Source organism: Tubulanus polymorphus, chromosome 3 (genome assembly GCF_964204645.1).
Source record: "Tubulanus polymorphus chromosome 3, tnTubPoly1.2, whole genome shotgun sequence".
In the NCBI taxonomy this organism is placed as follows: Eukaryota; Metazoa; Nemertea; class Palaeonemertea; order Tubulaniformes; family Tubulanidae; genus Tubulanus; species Tubulanus polymorphus.
Genome location: NC_134027.1, coordinates 24,991,106 through 25,004,808, shown reverse-complemented (window position 1 = coordinate 25,004,808; position 13,703 = coordinate 24,991,106). Strand labels below are relative to the sequence as shown.

Genomic DNA, 13,703 nt, shown 5'->3' with positions numbered 1-13,703 from the left:
CGGATTGTCCAATAGATTCGGAGTCTTAACGAATTTCACCGTTTCTGTAAGACCGAAATCGATGCTCGCCCGAAAGGCGTCCAATCGTGTCTGATTTTCATCATCCGCGCAATGTAAAACCTTCGCGGCTACCGTCCACAAACATTTAAAAGGTTCAAAACTCGCCGCTCCTGGACCTGAAACACAAAATTTACCTCTTCAATGATTGACGTATTCTATGATATTACTATAGACTAGAAGGGCCAGCTACGTAATTGAAACTTTAAAAACATGTATTCCTCAATCGGTAGAGACCAATCGAAACCTATCTAACGTGACCCCTATTTTACTTAATTCTAGATCAAGCATATCAGAAGAAGGAGGACGTGTTTATGACATTAGACCAGGCTTAATCCATTAGCCACTATAAATTAAGCCTATGATTAAAGTCTAGAACGTGTGATAAATTAAGACTTTCAATACCAAAAGAAAGCTTTCAAAAGTAAGAAAAGCCCCAAAGATTTTCAGCAAATTCTTTTCCAGAAATTCATGTTCATTGCCGGCTTGATAATACGGTTCCGCCCCCAAGTGGCTGCTACGAATATACTCGTAGGTTGGCACTAGAGCGTTACATAGTCAAAACGGGGTTCTAAATTTCAGGCACTTGAGTGACATTAAAGGGAATACAAGTCTTGTGCAGTGGACTGCTGATCTATATATTAGATTGAGAGAAAAAATCGCTCCGAAAAAATGCCATTTTCCTGCTCATGCTCCAAGACTCGGTCGAATCCCATATAAGTTTTCTAGTGTACCTGTGTTATCCCCGCATGCGAGTTCATACATCTTCAAAAACGTCTCCATGGATGCTTCATTCTTACCGACGCAATCATCTTTCTTCATGCACGTACGCGTTTTATAATAAAGCAGCTTCAGAAGGTCCCTACGTGAAAATGTGGAATTCAAACACTGATTGAAGAGTGAAAACGTCAATTACCGGCCGAGTAGCGTTTTGTTTGATTTTTTTCCAGAAATTGGCCGAGCTCTAAGCCATGTATACATTCATTAATGAATATCATTGTTTTCACTAACTGTTTTGACGAGTCGCAAAGCGCTGCATTGAATTTCGTCGAATTGTTTGCTACGGAAACGACATCCTTTGTAGAATTCGTCCATAGCTCGAGATCGGTTTGTACACACCGTATTACACAATTCACTGTCAATAAAAACGAGATTTAATAACTCGATAATTCCTTTAAGATCAATCGATTCGCTGAGCGTGACTCAGGGCAGTATTAATGTGGTTCGAAGTATATTTCCCGTCACGCAGGGCAGTAGTAGCTGGTTTAAATCTTCCTTATCCCCTCCCAACCTATTGAAGGCCAGTAATTAGATCGAATTTTCTTTCCCCCTCAACCCACTGAGCTCCACTCACGGCAGTAATAACTAGATCGAATTTTCTTTCCCCCTCAACCACTGAGCGCCACCCATGGCGTTAGTAACTTACTTTGAGCGATTGTTGTCTCGTTTTCTTCATCGCACTGTCCTATAACATAAAAATGTTTTTAAAAACCGTTGAAAATGCTACCTATGATTAAAGACGCATTAATTATCTAGTTTATGCTCCATTTAATGTACCAGAATTCAGTTCAGAGCCTCATATCCGAAACGTTTTCAAAAAAGAAATATTCTGTACGTATCCGATTAGAATTTTGGATTTTAGGCGATTATACGGCATCGTTACCTGTATGAAGAAACATGAACGTCAACAGAAGAACCAGTGTTGCTGCAGGCAGGTCGTGTTTGTATTTTCTATCCATGTTCCTTTTTAAGTCCAATGAAACTAAACGTATATATCATATAAGATTTTCGCACATAAGACGAAGAACTAAATGAAATTAACGACAGTTCCAGATCAAAAAGTCATTGAATCTGATTTGGGAAATGAACGTTGCATCGGCTTTTAGCATTTCAGGTAAGAAGTTTTCACTGTAAGATTTTTCAATACTCTTAGATCTAGTTTTCAGCTTAGTTTGACCGTGCATTCTTACATATTGTATTCAATCCAAACGTCCAAAAAATGTTATAACCGTTTACATCGGAAGCGTCCTGAGGACATGACATTTCCTTGATATGCAAATTTAAGGGAATTATTGAAATATGAAAAAATTATTGTCGGGGATTCGAACCTGGTATGATGAACTGACTTAATATATCGCCATATGACCTTCATAATCACCTTGAAATCGATCGATGTGTTGTTTTGGATTCCTATTAATGGTGGTTTCTATTTGTCTTTTGGAAGCAAAATCCAAAATGCTGACTAGCACCGATAAACTATTTGAAATAATTTGGAATCCGAAAATAAAATTAGTGGCGAATCGTACTTTATCAAGGTCTATCAAAACTCTAAAAAAAAGTCAAATCTGTATGTACTAAGGAATTGTATGTATCTTGTAGTTGTCAAGAACATCGTTGGGCGGGAGAAAATGGTTAGCGCTAGTTAATATTTTTATCACCATCATATAATATCAAAGGCCGGATTTTGCAAGATTTGTAGCTCATGATTTCCACTGATAACCTTTGAATGAACTAAAGACACTGTACACTCATTGCCTTATCGGTAGTATCTAGCATTTTTTAAGTGCTTGAATTTTTTCGCGACTCAATCCAAAAGGAATAGTTATTTATACAAATCAAAATATCGACTCTGTCCGCAACGTTCGGGTTTTTACAATTGGTTATTGAATTGACTTACCGATGATTTATAGCACTGATAATGGGTAACCAGTTCGTCAATTTTTTTAAATCAGTCAATTTTCGATTTTTACGATATACAGATCATCGCTTCAAACTGCGACATAAATTGACTGAATTCTTACATATGAAAACCGGTTTTATTCAATATTCTCTTACATTGACACATCCCGCCCTTGATCTAGGAAGCTAACAATTGGACCATTGATTACTAGTATAGAGAAAGCTCTTACAGGAATTTGATTATGTGCAAATTTCGCCGAACCGAGCGATCCCCAAGGCGATACGTTCAGTAAACCTGAATGTATGACGTTGACGGCCCGACGATGTTCTCGTGACGTTGATTTATCAAAATAATGGTGGAGTATTTGAAGATCTAAGAGATCTTGATGATATTCTATCGATTTTACCGATAACGTGGAAAAAAACGAATGATAATAATAATCACCCAGGGAATAACAATAGGGTTTTGTGCGAAAGCAGCAGAAAACCCTAATCATTTGGGGAACTACCGAAGCTACTGTGGCAATCGAGGATTTCACTTATGACAAGCAAGGAAGGATCCACCAGGTTCGCTAGCACTTTCTCGGTCTTCTACGTACGTTTAATAACTTTAATAAATTTCGGTTAAAATCGAACGAATTATTTTCCTATCTAATAAATCAATTATTAATGAAAGCTAGACCCTGATCACTGATTAGAAAAATCAATCCGTTGTATATTTGGTGAGTCCTGTGATAACTCGTATTTTGGGCGTGTATATGCGTATACAAATGCATATACGTACGCATATATCCCCTCAACCCAATGAGTGCTACTCACGGGCGAGTTCCACAGTTCCGAGTTAAGATTCAAATCCGAGTTAACTCGTTGAAAATGAACTAACTTTAACTCAGACCGTGGGACTGGATCCTGGGCATTATCAGCCCAAGGTTTCTTTCCCGCCACTGAATATGTTTATTCAGTACATCAAATCAAATTGATCAATCGAATGAATGAGAGCGAGAAAATCATCGAAAGACATGAATCACGCGTACAGAGATATAAGTCAAGACGCCCTCTAAATAATCACTCACTGCCTATTCTCGGTTATTACCTTGATATATGTATCCGATGATGGATAGATCCTATTCCTTGTTTCACTTTCAGCGACAGTAGTTTTTTTCCCGATCTTCGCGGCTGAATCTGCTATCCGACACTGTACCCGCTGCTGTACGTTTCCATAGAAACTGCGTTTTGTCCGTCGATTTTTACGTAATTTGCGTATCAGCTATATACGCGCAATGCAATTCTTTACTTTTAACTATATGTGGGGGCGTTTTTTAAGCATAGAATTTTCATTTAACATAATCATACAAAATATCTGTAAATATTGTCCACAAATTGTCCGAGAACATGTGGTTGATAACAATTAAAGTAAAAAATAGGTGCAGATATTTACTACTATATGTAATTGAATAGAAAAATCTAAGTCGGGCGTTAACGTAGGCACTGCGAATCATCATACCAGGGCGTGGTCTACCGGTAAGCCTGTTACCTAAAAATACCAGTAATCGTTATAAGCGATAGTTCACAGTTACACGCATCCAGTATGAAATTACAATGTAACCTCGTTACAACGAACGTCAAGAGACTAGAAAATCATAACCAAGTCATAAACAACCTATATAGGCTGGTGTGAATTTAAAACTAAAATCTAATTATCGATATGGCGTATATTTCATACATTCCATTCAATAATATCGCATTGTGATATACGACGAATGTCGTATTCGACCAGGATGTGTATATGAATTCTTTTCATGCGTTTTATACGCAGCTGTTTCCTCGATAGAAAAGAGCTTCATTTTTGCAGCGAATACGTTGGACAATATTTGATTCTGCCTGGATTCAAGGCGTATTGTCATGGTTGCCGTGCCTTAACCGATTGGACGCGTCGAAGACACGACTATAAGAAATATTATGTTCATGGTTCATTCCGACTAATCAAACTCGGCATTAACCTCAAATTTTTTTTACAAACATTTCCCCGGGATGGTTCTGATGATGAACTACATCCATTATTAATTCTAAAAAACGCGCTGTCTGTTTGATCAGCAAATCCCATTATTTAGGACATACTGATCCTATTTTCGGCTAAACATACGAAAGATTAAGAATATCAATAATCTTCAACTTGTCATTTTTGAACATAATGTCGTCGATTCAATATTACCCAAATCCTTTAACAACAATTGGAACTTCAATTGCCAAATTCACAATCAACCTACGCGTAATTGATATGTTTAAACTAAGAAAACTTTAATAATTAGAAAATCTATTGTGGAATACTCAATCCCAGAATCAATTCTATCATTTTATGCAAAGCGAACCTGTCTTCAAGCGGCATTTACATCAAATCATTATCACTTTGTAAATTCTATTCTTTAAAGACCTGCGTACGTTAATGTAATAATGTGTAGGATGTAAACATTTTCTATTTCCATCAGTCTGTTTAATACTTCTTTGCGTGTGTGATAAATGGTTGTGTGAATATTGCTGGTTGATACGGCCCGGTAGCCAAATGAAAATAATTTTGAATGCGCCATTGTATAGGCCCGCGATGCAGCCACTATAGGCAGGCACGGCCCTAGTATGGAAGCAGTTTCCCACGCTAAAAGGCGATTAGATGCATCTTTCCGGCATTTATCGATTATTAGTTAGAACTACATGGATGCATGTATATATGTGACATTCAAGAGGTAGGCATATTAAAGAGGCTATTTAGCTGCTCATTGCACGTCGGTCATCAGTTTTCCTGTCAATGTATTATTGAATAATCGAGTATTATCAATAATGATGCTGTGAGTGGTGAATGCTGTGGTGCTATCGCATCTTCAACCGACCGCATGATAGCAATTCACTAGAGAGTGATGACGAACGCTGTTATTCCCTTCGGTCGCCGCGACCATTGTTGGAGTTGATGCGAGGAAATTTCTTTTGTGCGCATGTTAATTCACGATATAATCACCAGATGTCACCCTATCCTAGCAAATGCATTTTCCCTGGGACGTTCTTTTTCCGGGGACATGTTTTCCGGGAAATTTTTTTCCGGGGACATTATTTCCCGGAACATTTTACCTACATTCACGTGTGATATATATTGCTGTACATAATTCAATATCTGTACTTGCATTGTCTGTAAATAGTTTTACTGAAAAATTGGATCTTTTGTTATAGAAAATTTTGTTATGGAATTATTTTCCTATTTGTCTGATTATATATATATATGTATATATGTTCATGTTTTGTAAATTTTGTTATTTCATATTTTGTATACAATCGTGCCTCAATGTACCATTATTATGGTTGGAGTGAAATAAATATCTTATCTGCATTCATTGGTGCATATGGTGTCTGTAGGTTGTACAAAACAATCCACCTTAGCTTAATACAGTTGGAATAGAATGCGTTGTGTACATATTGTACAGCTGCCTAGCGCGGACGCAACACAGAAATGGGTTGCCTCTTTTGTGAAACAGCGTTTCACGAACACGACATTGTAAGTTTCGAGAAAGACTGGTTGCCGGTCTCTACCTTCTATTCTGACTGCGAATGCAGGTGGCGCAGAATTGGACAGGCGACAAGTCTACATTGGGGCGTACTCTTTTATGACCTCCGAAGTCTCCATCCGAAAACTCCGATTGGCTCCACACAAAATCCGAATCACACCACGTCGATAGACAGGGCCAAATTCAGTTTTCGTATCTAGTCGACTAGTGGTCGGAACTAATAACCGAATGCGCTTGATTTTCGAACTATTTCCGGAATAGTTCCGACTATCGGACATTCGGTTTCGTTTAGTTCGACTATAGTCGACTAACTCAGATAACCGAAGGTGGCCCAGGAGGTTTCGGACTCTCCAAAATGTCACGTGACCAATAATAGAGTACGATTGGAGGCAAACGGATTCTCCGATCTGATAAAAGAGTACACCCCTGGTGAGTGAGTAGCTAAACAAGAAACACCTTGACACCACAATAACCAATCAACGATATCAAGCGGATCACATGACTCATCGAAATCGCCGCCATTTTGATAACGTATATGATACAATTACTACTTTTATCATCGCTAGGGGCGCTGTAGGTTTGTTTCTGAACGTTTCTAGTTTCCGAAAGAAATCGGTTTTTCGTTCTTCTTACTGTACGCGCGCTAGGCTTTAGGGGTCGGGAGGGCATCTGTTCATCGGCTGCCAACAGAGAGGAATGCAACTTTAACCCGATCGATGCAGTGTATGAAAACTCCGGAAATGAAAAGAAGCCAAAGTATACGTAGAAGAATAATTGTATTTTCCGTTGCGAGCATATTAATATAGTTATTTCCATCGTTTGAAGTCTGGTTTTGGTTTAACATTATGCACGATATATTCAAACGATAATCCACGATATACACGATAAAAGAAATTTAGTATATTCTCTCCGATTCTTTGTATATATAGGCTGCGAATAACATTACGTGTATATACACGTAAGAAAAAGATAGTTTACACGCAGTTGTTCATAGTGCATAGTTGAAAATGGTAGCTGCGGATTTAGTTCCTACAATTTGGATAACAAAACCATGTTAACTATATTTTTTCCAGTTTCAAACAGCAGGACCCAGTTCCGCAATTTTGAGCCAAGATTCGACTGAAGAGTTTTATCAGTTAATAACTGATTCTAACTCGGAGTTAACTCTAACATTACTTTCGCCCACTTCTTATCTACGTAAAACTCTGCAAACCTAGTGCACCCAACGTTTGGTAACATCAGACACCAAACGCTTCTCGGTGAGAGCTGCCGAAGAACTGGGTCCCGTGCTGACTACGCTTAGGTCGGATCCGAGATTACTTAATTCAGAATATTGTTGAAATATTGTTAAGACATTGTATATATGAATTGTATAACATCAAACTCGAATGTTTGCATTTTATTGTGTTTCGACATCATCGAGTTACCCATGGAAGGCCTCGCATAGAACTTAATGGGAGATGAGGAGAGAATCCCACAATGATAATAAAAAGTCCGAAAATGAAACTTCGAGATAGTAGTTTATTTCAACGTTTCGACTATATCCTAATAGTCATCTTCAGGAATAATGAAGGAATAATAATCTTTATTCCTGAAGATGACTATTAGGATATAGTCGAAACGTTGAAATAAACTACTATCTCGAAGTTTCATTTTCGGACTTTTTATTATCATTGTGGGATTCTCTCCTCATCGCGTCAACACGGATATAGTGTTCTACCAATCGTAATGGGAGATATGGCTACCAAATGTAGGTCTAGTAACCTGACTCAGCAGTTGAACCTGTTATGAAATGGTCGGGATAGAAATGTTGAGCTCAAAAAAAAGAAAAAAAAAAAGTTTGAGAAAAAAGGTTCGACATTACCGAATGATGTTAGAATAACATAGAAAGCAAAATGTGGATTTACCACAGAGGGATTATTCAGTTATTACGTAGGCATACAATTTGAATTGACCCCGCATCCCTCGTACGTATCGGCCATTTTTCATATACATTAAGCATTACAGTACGCAATTGCACTTGCACTTGGTCCCCTTCCCCTAATGCGTACGTAATAAATGAATGACCCCCAGGTCAGTTAAAAGTAACGTTGGCTTATATTTAAAAAAAAATTAATCTTAAACAATACACAATAGTACAGTCATTTTTAAATCTCTAACACCGTCATGGAAATGAATTGTGTAAATATATGCTACACAAGATACCATCAATCAAAATATACATTCGTAAAAAAATGAGCAGATCGCTTGCGTTAATCAACTTTCCAAAAAAAGTTTGATATAGGCCTGTTATGACTATTGCCTAGATAATCGTTATTTTCAATATGGTATTTTTGGGGAATTTTTGGACAGAAATACGAATCCATCGAGCACATTTTTTGCCTCGTGGAGAACTTTTTCGACTGTTTGATTTTGCCGTGCGCGACCGGATATCGGAACATAAAACGTCAGGCACGAAAACGCTTTTCTAAGCGTTTTGTCTCGTCGAAACCGTCGTTTATGCGTTAGGCTCGGAGCGCAGGGCCAAAAAAGCCATCGGTACTTTGTGAGGTAATCCAATCATTGAAACGATCATCATTATAGAATACTATTTTATGAACTAAATCAACAATTCATTCCAAATATATTCCATATAAAATCACGTTACTAAATTAGCTTGCTGTTTGATACCTAACATACGGCATGAAGGAATCTGAAGTGGCGATAATGAACTTTAAATAGGGGTGGCCACGAAAGCTGCTAAAACCCTTCGTTGCTAGCTTGTCGAGGGTAGGTTAAACAACAAGCTAGGCTTACACCCCTGGAACACCCAGATTGAATATCTGAATCTATTGAACCTATAGCTTCGACCCGATGCGACGACACTAGCGACAACACGTGTTCGTAACCCACGAAAACACGGAAACAATTTCTGACTGTCATGGTTTTCTCCGTCTATTTACAACATTTTGACGCGCGATAGTAAAGACGATTCCTATAAACACTAGGAAAAGTCTTAAAAAGCTTCCACCAATGAATGATTTATTTTCGACGTTTCAAATGTAAATTCATTCGCCCGATTAGTCTCTTCGAGTGTAAAGCCGCGATCACAGACGATTTGACCCGGTGCCTCGATCCCTTAACCATGCCGCCCTAACAATAGATCTCAGGATTAAGGTTTAGGATCAACATCATGACTCACCAGTTAATCCGTCGAGCTATTGTGGCAAGTGGGGCATCTGAATCTATGGCAATAGATCAGACGCGAATCACTCACTCGTTACTCGATGCTGTGGCAAGTGAGGTGAGTCACTTTCACAACCAGTTAGCTTTCTACTATACCGCATCTAAAGTATTTGCCACCAATGATTAGAGCCCAGAAGCCGGTTTCATAGACAGGGCTTAGACTTAAGACCAGTCTAAAACCATCTTGGTTCTATAGCCAATCTAACAACCAGGACCCAGTTCCACAGTTGTGAGTTAAGATTTGACTCTGAGTTAACTCATTGAAAATGAACTAACTTTAACCCAGAGTTAACTCTAACTCACAACTGTGGAACTGGGTCCTGAGGCCAGACTTGAGATTTAAGACCACATTTGGTCGTAAGTCTCGAATGGAACTGGCCCCAGCAGTAGATCCAGTACCTTTCTTTGAATCGCTTGATCGTTCTCATTTAGACAGAGACCGGGTCATTATTACCTTCTTAAGTGTATATCCGTCGATCATTCCATACAATGTATGTCTTTCCAGAAAAATCCTATATTCCGATCTTAAACATCCTTATATCCAAATAATGTATACAATGATATATTTTGTTTCGACGACTAGGCAATAATGATCAGTAAGCTATTGTTACCAAATATTCGACCGTATTAGAATATGGCTGGGGCCTAGTCCGACGATTTTGGCCGGTCAAACAGTTACGTAGCCATCTGGCACCCGTGTGAACAGTGTTGGCTTGGTTCCGGCTTTATCCGTCACGGGCGAAAAATGCTCGAAAGTATTCAGTATTCCTGTGTTATAATCGAGAAACATCGAAATATAAACCTTTTTCGATTCGTGTTTTTTGTTTGTTTTCTGGGTGTGAGATTTTCTATGCTCAACACAGACTCAGGGGCTGGAATTCACCGAGGCGTTTTATCTAGCGTGCAAAGAGTGCTGTCCCCGTGCAAGATAATCATTTCTGATATGCTTTCTAATATTGCAAGACTGCGTTGATCGTGCGTTCAAGCAAAGTACGTGTGCAACACTTAAACGGCCATGCTCCCCGCTTGGGATTCGAACCTGATGGTATGGAGATTGCCACGATACGATACTCTGCCACACTAGACCGAGTGAGCAGCTACTATGATGTCATTATCAGCCAATCAGATATTCCGTTTTATCTTAGCCCGAGTTTTCCAATGCATAGTTCTTCCGTGAAATTTACCTCAGCGATTATACAACGAGCAATCTGATTGGTGCCGCTTTTTTCGCGTTAAACCTGCGCATGTACCTGCGCACCCGGTCTACTGAGCGGGTTTCGTGCCGTGGCTGAATGTAGCGATGTCATCGGGTTCGAATCCCTGCCGAGGGAGGATGTTAAACTATCGTCGCTAAAGTGTTGCTGCCTTGTCGAATTCCAGCCAGTGTTTCATCAATGGTTATACATATCACTTGCGAATCCGCTTTAACACAGTTAACTCAGCCGGTATCTGCCTTAACATCTTATTTGAAAAGCTGTAGGAATGTATGATTTGCACATATGCGTATGTACACTCTGTACATATATCTAAATACGTTGTACTAAAATAGATGTGTCTCGCATGCGGCAAAATGGCCGGCCATATAAAGAAATACCAGCAAAAATGTGCCCGATTTTAAAAGTGATATACATGTAGGTCTTAACATAAGCCAAACAGAAATCTGGCATATGGGCTGAACTGGTATAAAATCGATGGTTCAGATTTTTGGGGTCATGTTAAGACTTAAATGAGCTATGAACTAACGCTTGACTCGAGCGGTATATCTACGTATATCGCCAACAACATAAAGAAATAAGTATCATGAGCCTCTTTGCTACTTTTCAAAATTCAGCGCTATAGAAATCGTAAAGAAATCGATTTTCGCCCTCCATCGCTCACACACGCAACCAAACACGATTCTTATTAGCACCAAGGATGTTTCTATTAGCCGGTTCATCTAGATTTGACAATGAGCGTGCATAATTACCGATCTCCCCATCCAAGAATCCTTTGAATCGCGATATTGCAAATTAAGTTTGAGCTCTATTTTCATGCCTTGACTACGTATAGCACCGGTCATTGATGGACCAATTATGATTCCGTGAACCTACGGACCTTTGGTATTATGCTTAGAGCTTTCTTTTCATATTCAGCAGATCGTCGCAAAACTTTCAAAAACGAGGTTTTAGCCGGACAAACCGATCCAACGCGGCGGAAAGTACTCCTCGTGGTCCACCTGTAGTTCCAAGGGCGAACCTTTGCGCGGCCAATCCTTGTAGTATAAGGTAGTTCCATTGGCTAACCAGGCTCCCCACCAACCGAACGAACCGACAGTCACAATTACATGATCACACGATGCTATTATAGCGAAATCTAACTCGGCACTATTCGATTTCGAGAAATAGATTTTCTTATTTTCGATTTTAGCCATTGTTCGTTCGCACCAAGGAATATCGTCTGACACGACGATGAACACGACCCCATTGCCGTATAATGACGTCATGAAGTCCATGGCTTTGACCAAATAGCTGCTAGGGGCCAGCGCATAGCCCATGTCTGATTTGTCAATTACCATATCACCGCGCCGTACGTGTACAGCGATAGTCGTTATTTTGACATTTGGGGTTAAACCGCGCGATAGACGAAGGTCTTCCTTGCAGTTAACGATGAATTTCGTAGCCGCTCGTTTCAAATACTTGCGAAATATCAACTGTTTTCGCAGCTCATCCTCGTAATGCTCGAAATACTTCCACGATTGGAAGTATCCTTTTAGGCTGCTGGCTTTCACACCCGTGACGTTGATTTTGTTGGAAAGCGCGTCGAATTTACACTGAAAGTTGTCGCGTTCTTCAAACACGGTGACGACATTCTCGCTAAAAACAACGGCTGGAGTCGTCATTTCGAACATCAAAGATAGATCAAAGTTCGGAGGAACTACGGCCATTACCCCGTGGCGTTCGGCGACCGAAATCAGAATGGCATACTCGAAAATTAGATTACCGATTCGTCCCTTAAAATCTACAGTCATCATGGGTATATGGTGGCTTTTCAGCTTTTCATACTGGCATGGTTGGAGAACAATCCAACAACATAACCCTAACGCTAACAGTATGAATGCTAAATACCTTTTCCACTGCCGGCGATAAACGGCAGCATTTTGCCTTTCGCAGCAGTTGGCAATCCGTACAGCATTCATGAGGATGTATCTCAAATATCGTACCTGGCAGTAATGTCCTAAAATCCGACGTTTTCCCCGTGTTATTGGTGTATTGACGATGGCCATGCCTGATTTATGTAAACCGGCTATAACACGCCCTAGCCGGCATTACGATTCCATTACTATAGACGCATTCGACTGTAAACGATTATTCCCATAGAAATGTTCGTCTTCAAGACGTGTCCTCCCGACGCTATTCAATTAACAATATAAACGGGTTTCGTAGAATTAGAACGTCTGGCGACGTATTACTCTTGCGATGCATTACTTGATGATTCACGTATAGGCCTGAATATGCGCATGTCGCCGTTTTGAAATGGCCGAGGAAATTACGGTTTCGTCATCGATGAATTGCCGGGGTAATTTATTTGTTTTCAATCGGAAACGTATTCCAGTTTCTCCGTATTATCGGACGTCGACGTAGATCCAAAAGTCGAGATAAAGCACAATATCCGTGTAATAAAATTCCAAATTCAAATTCCAAATTTTATTCAGTAAATTATCCGAATCCAATGAATGAATAGTACTTACACGATAACAGCCATGTTAGAACGATTGACGCGACAATCCGGTATTTTGTTCTTGGAGATCAATTCTGCAGAGAATTTGGCGTATTTATGGACGAAATCGTTTATCCGAAGTGAGAGAGTGTACTCCTAATTGACAGGCTGTTGCCCCAACCGTGCGGGTTGAGCTTCGATCGGCTGTGCATTTGCATAATACATGTACGCCATTAAGCTAATGCAGACGACTCAAAGACTGGCTTCTCGTTGGAATAAAAGCTCGGCCAACCCGGTTAACAAAAGACAGGAATTATGAATAAACCGCATTTCTAGCTGCTTACGAGTTACTCTTCGTATTAAGTGGAATACTTTATCTAGAATCGCGATGGCTTGGTCTACTTGTCATAAGCACGGTGGAGTCGAACGCGACGACCCCGGTTGATGAGTGAGACATGAATCGAATGAACGCGGAACTTCAGCTGAAAACGAAATACA

At 39.7% G+C, this 13,703-nt stretch overlaps 1 protein-coding gene across 1 annotated transcript; it reads right to left on the bottom strand.

The window, feature by feature from the left end:
- Positions 1 to 7,943: 7,943 nt before the first annotated feature.
- LOC141902597 (galactoside 2-alpha-L-fucosyltransferase SEC1-like) lies at positions 7,944 to 12,885 on the bottom strand. Its single transcript, XM_074790403.1, has one exon. The coding sequence runs from the start codon at positions 12,769 to 12,771 to the stop codon at positions 11,674 to 11,676; it is 1,098 nt and encodes a 365-aa protein (XP_074646504.1). The 5' UTR covers positions 12,772 to 12,885; the 3' UTR covers positions 7,944 to 11,673.
- Between the last annotated feature and the right edge of the window lie 818 nt (positions 12,886 to 13,703).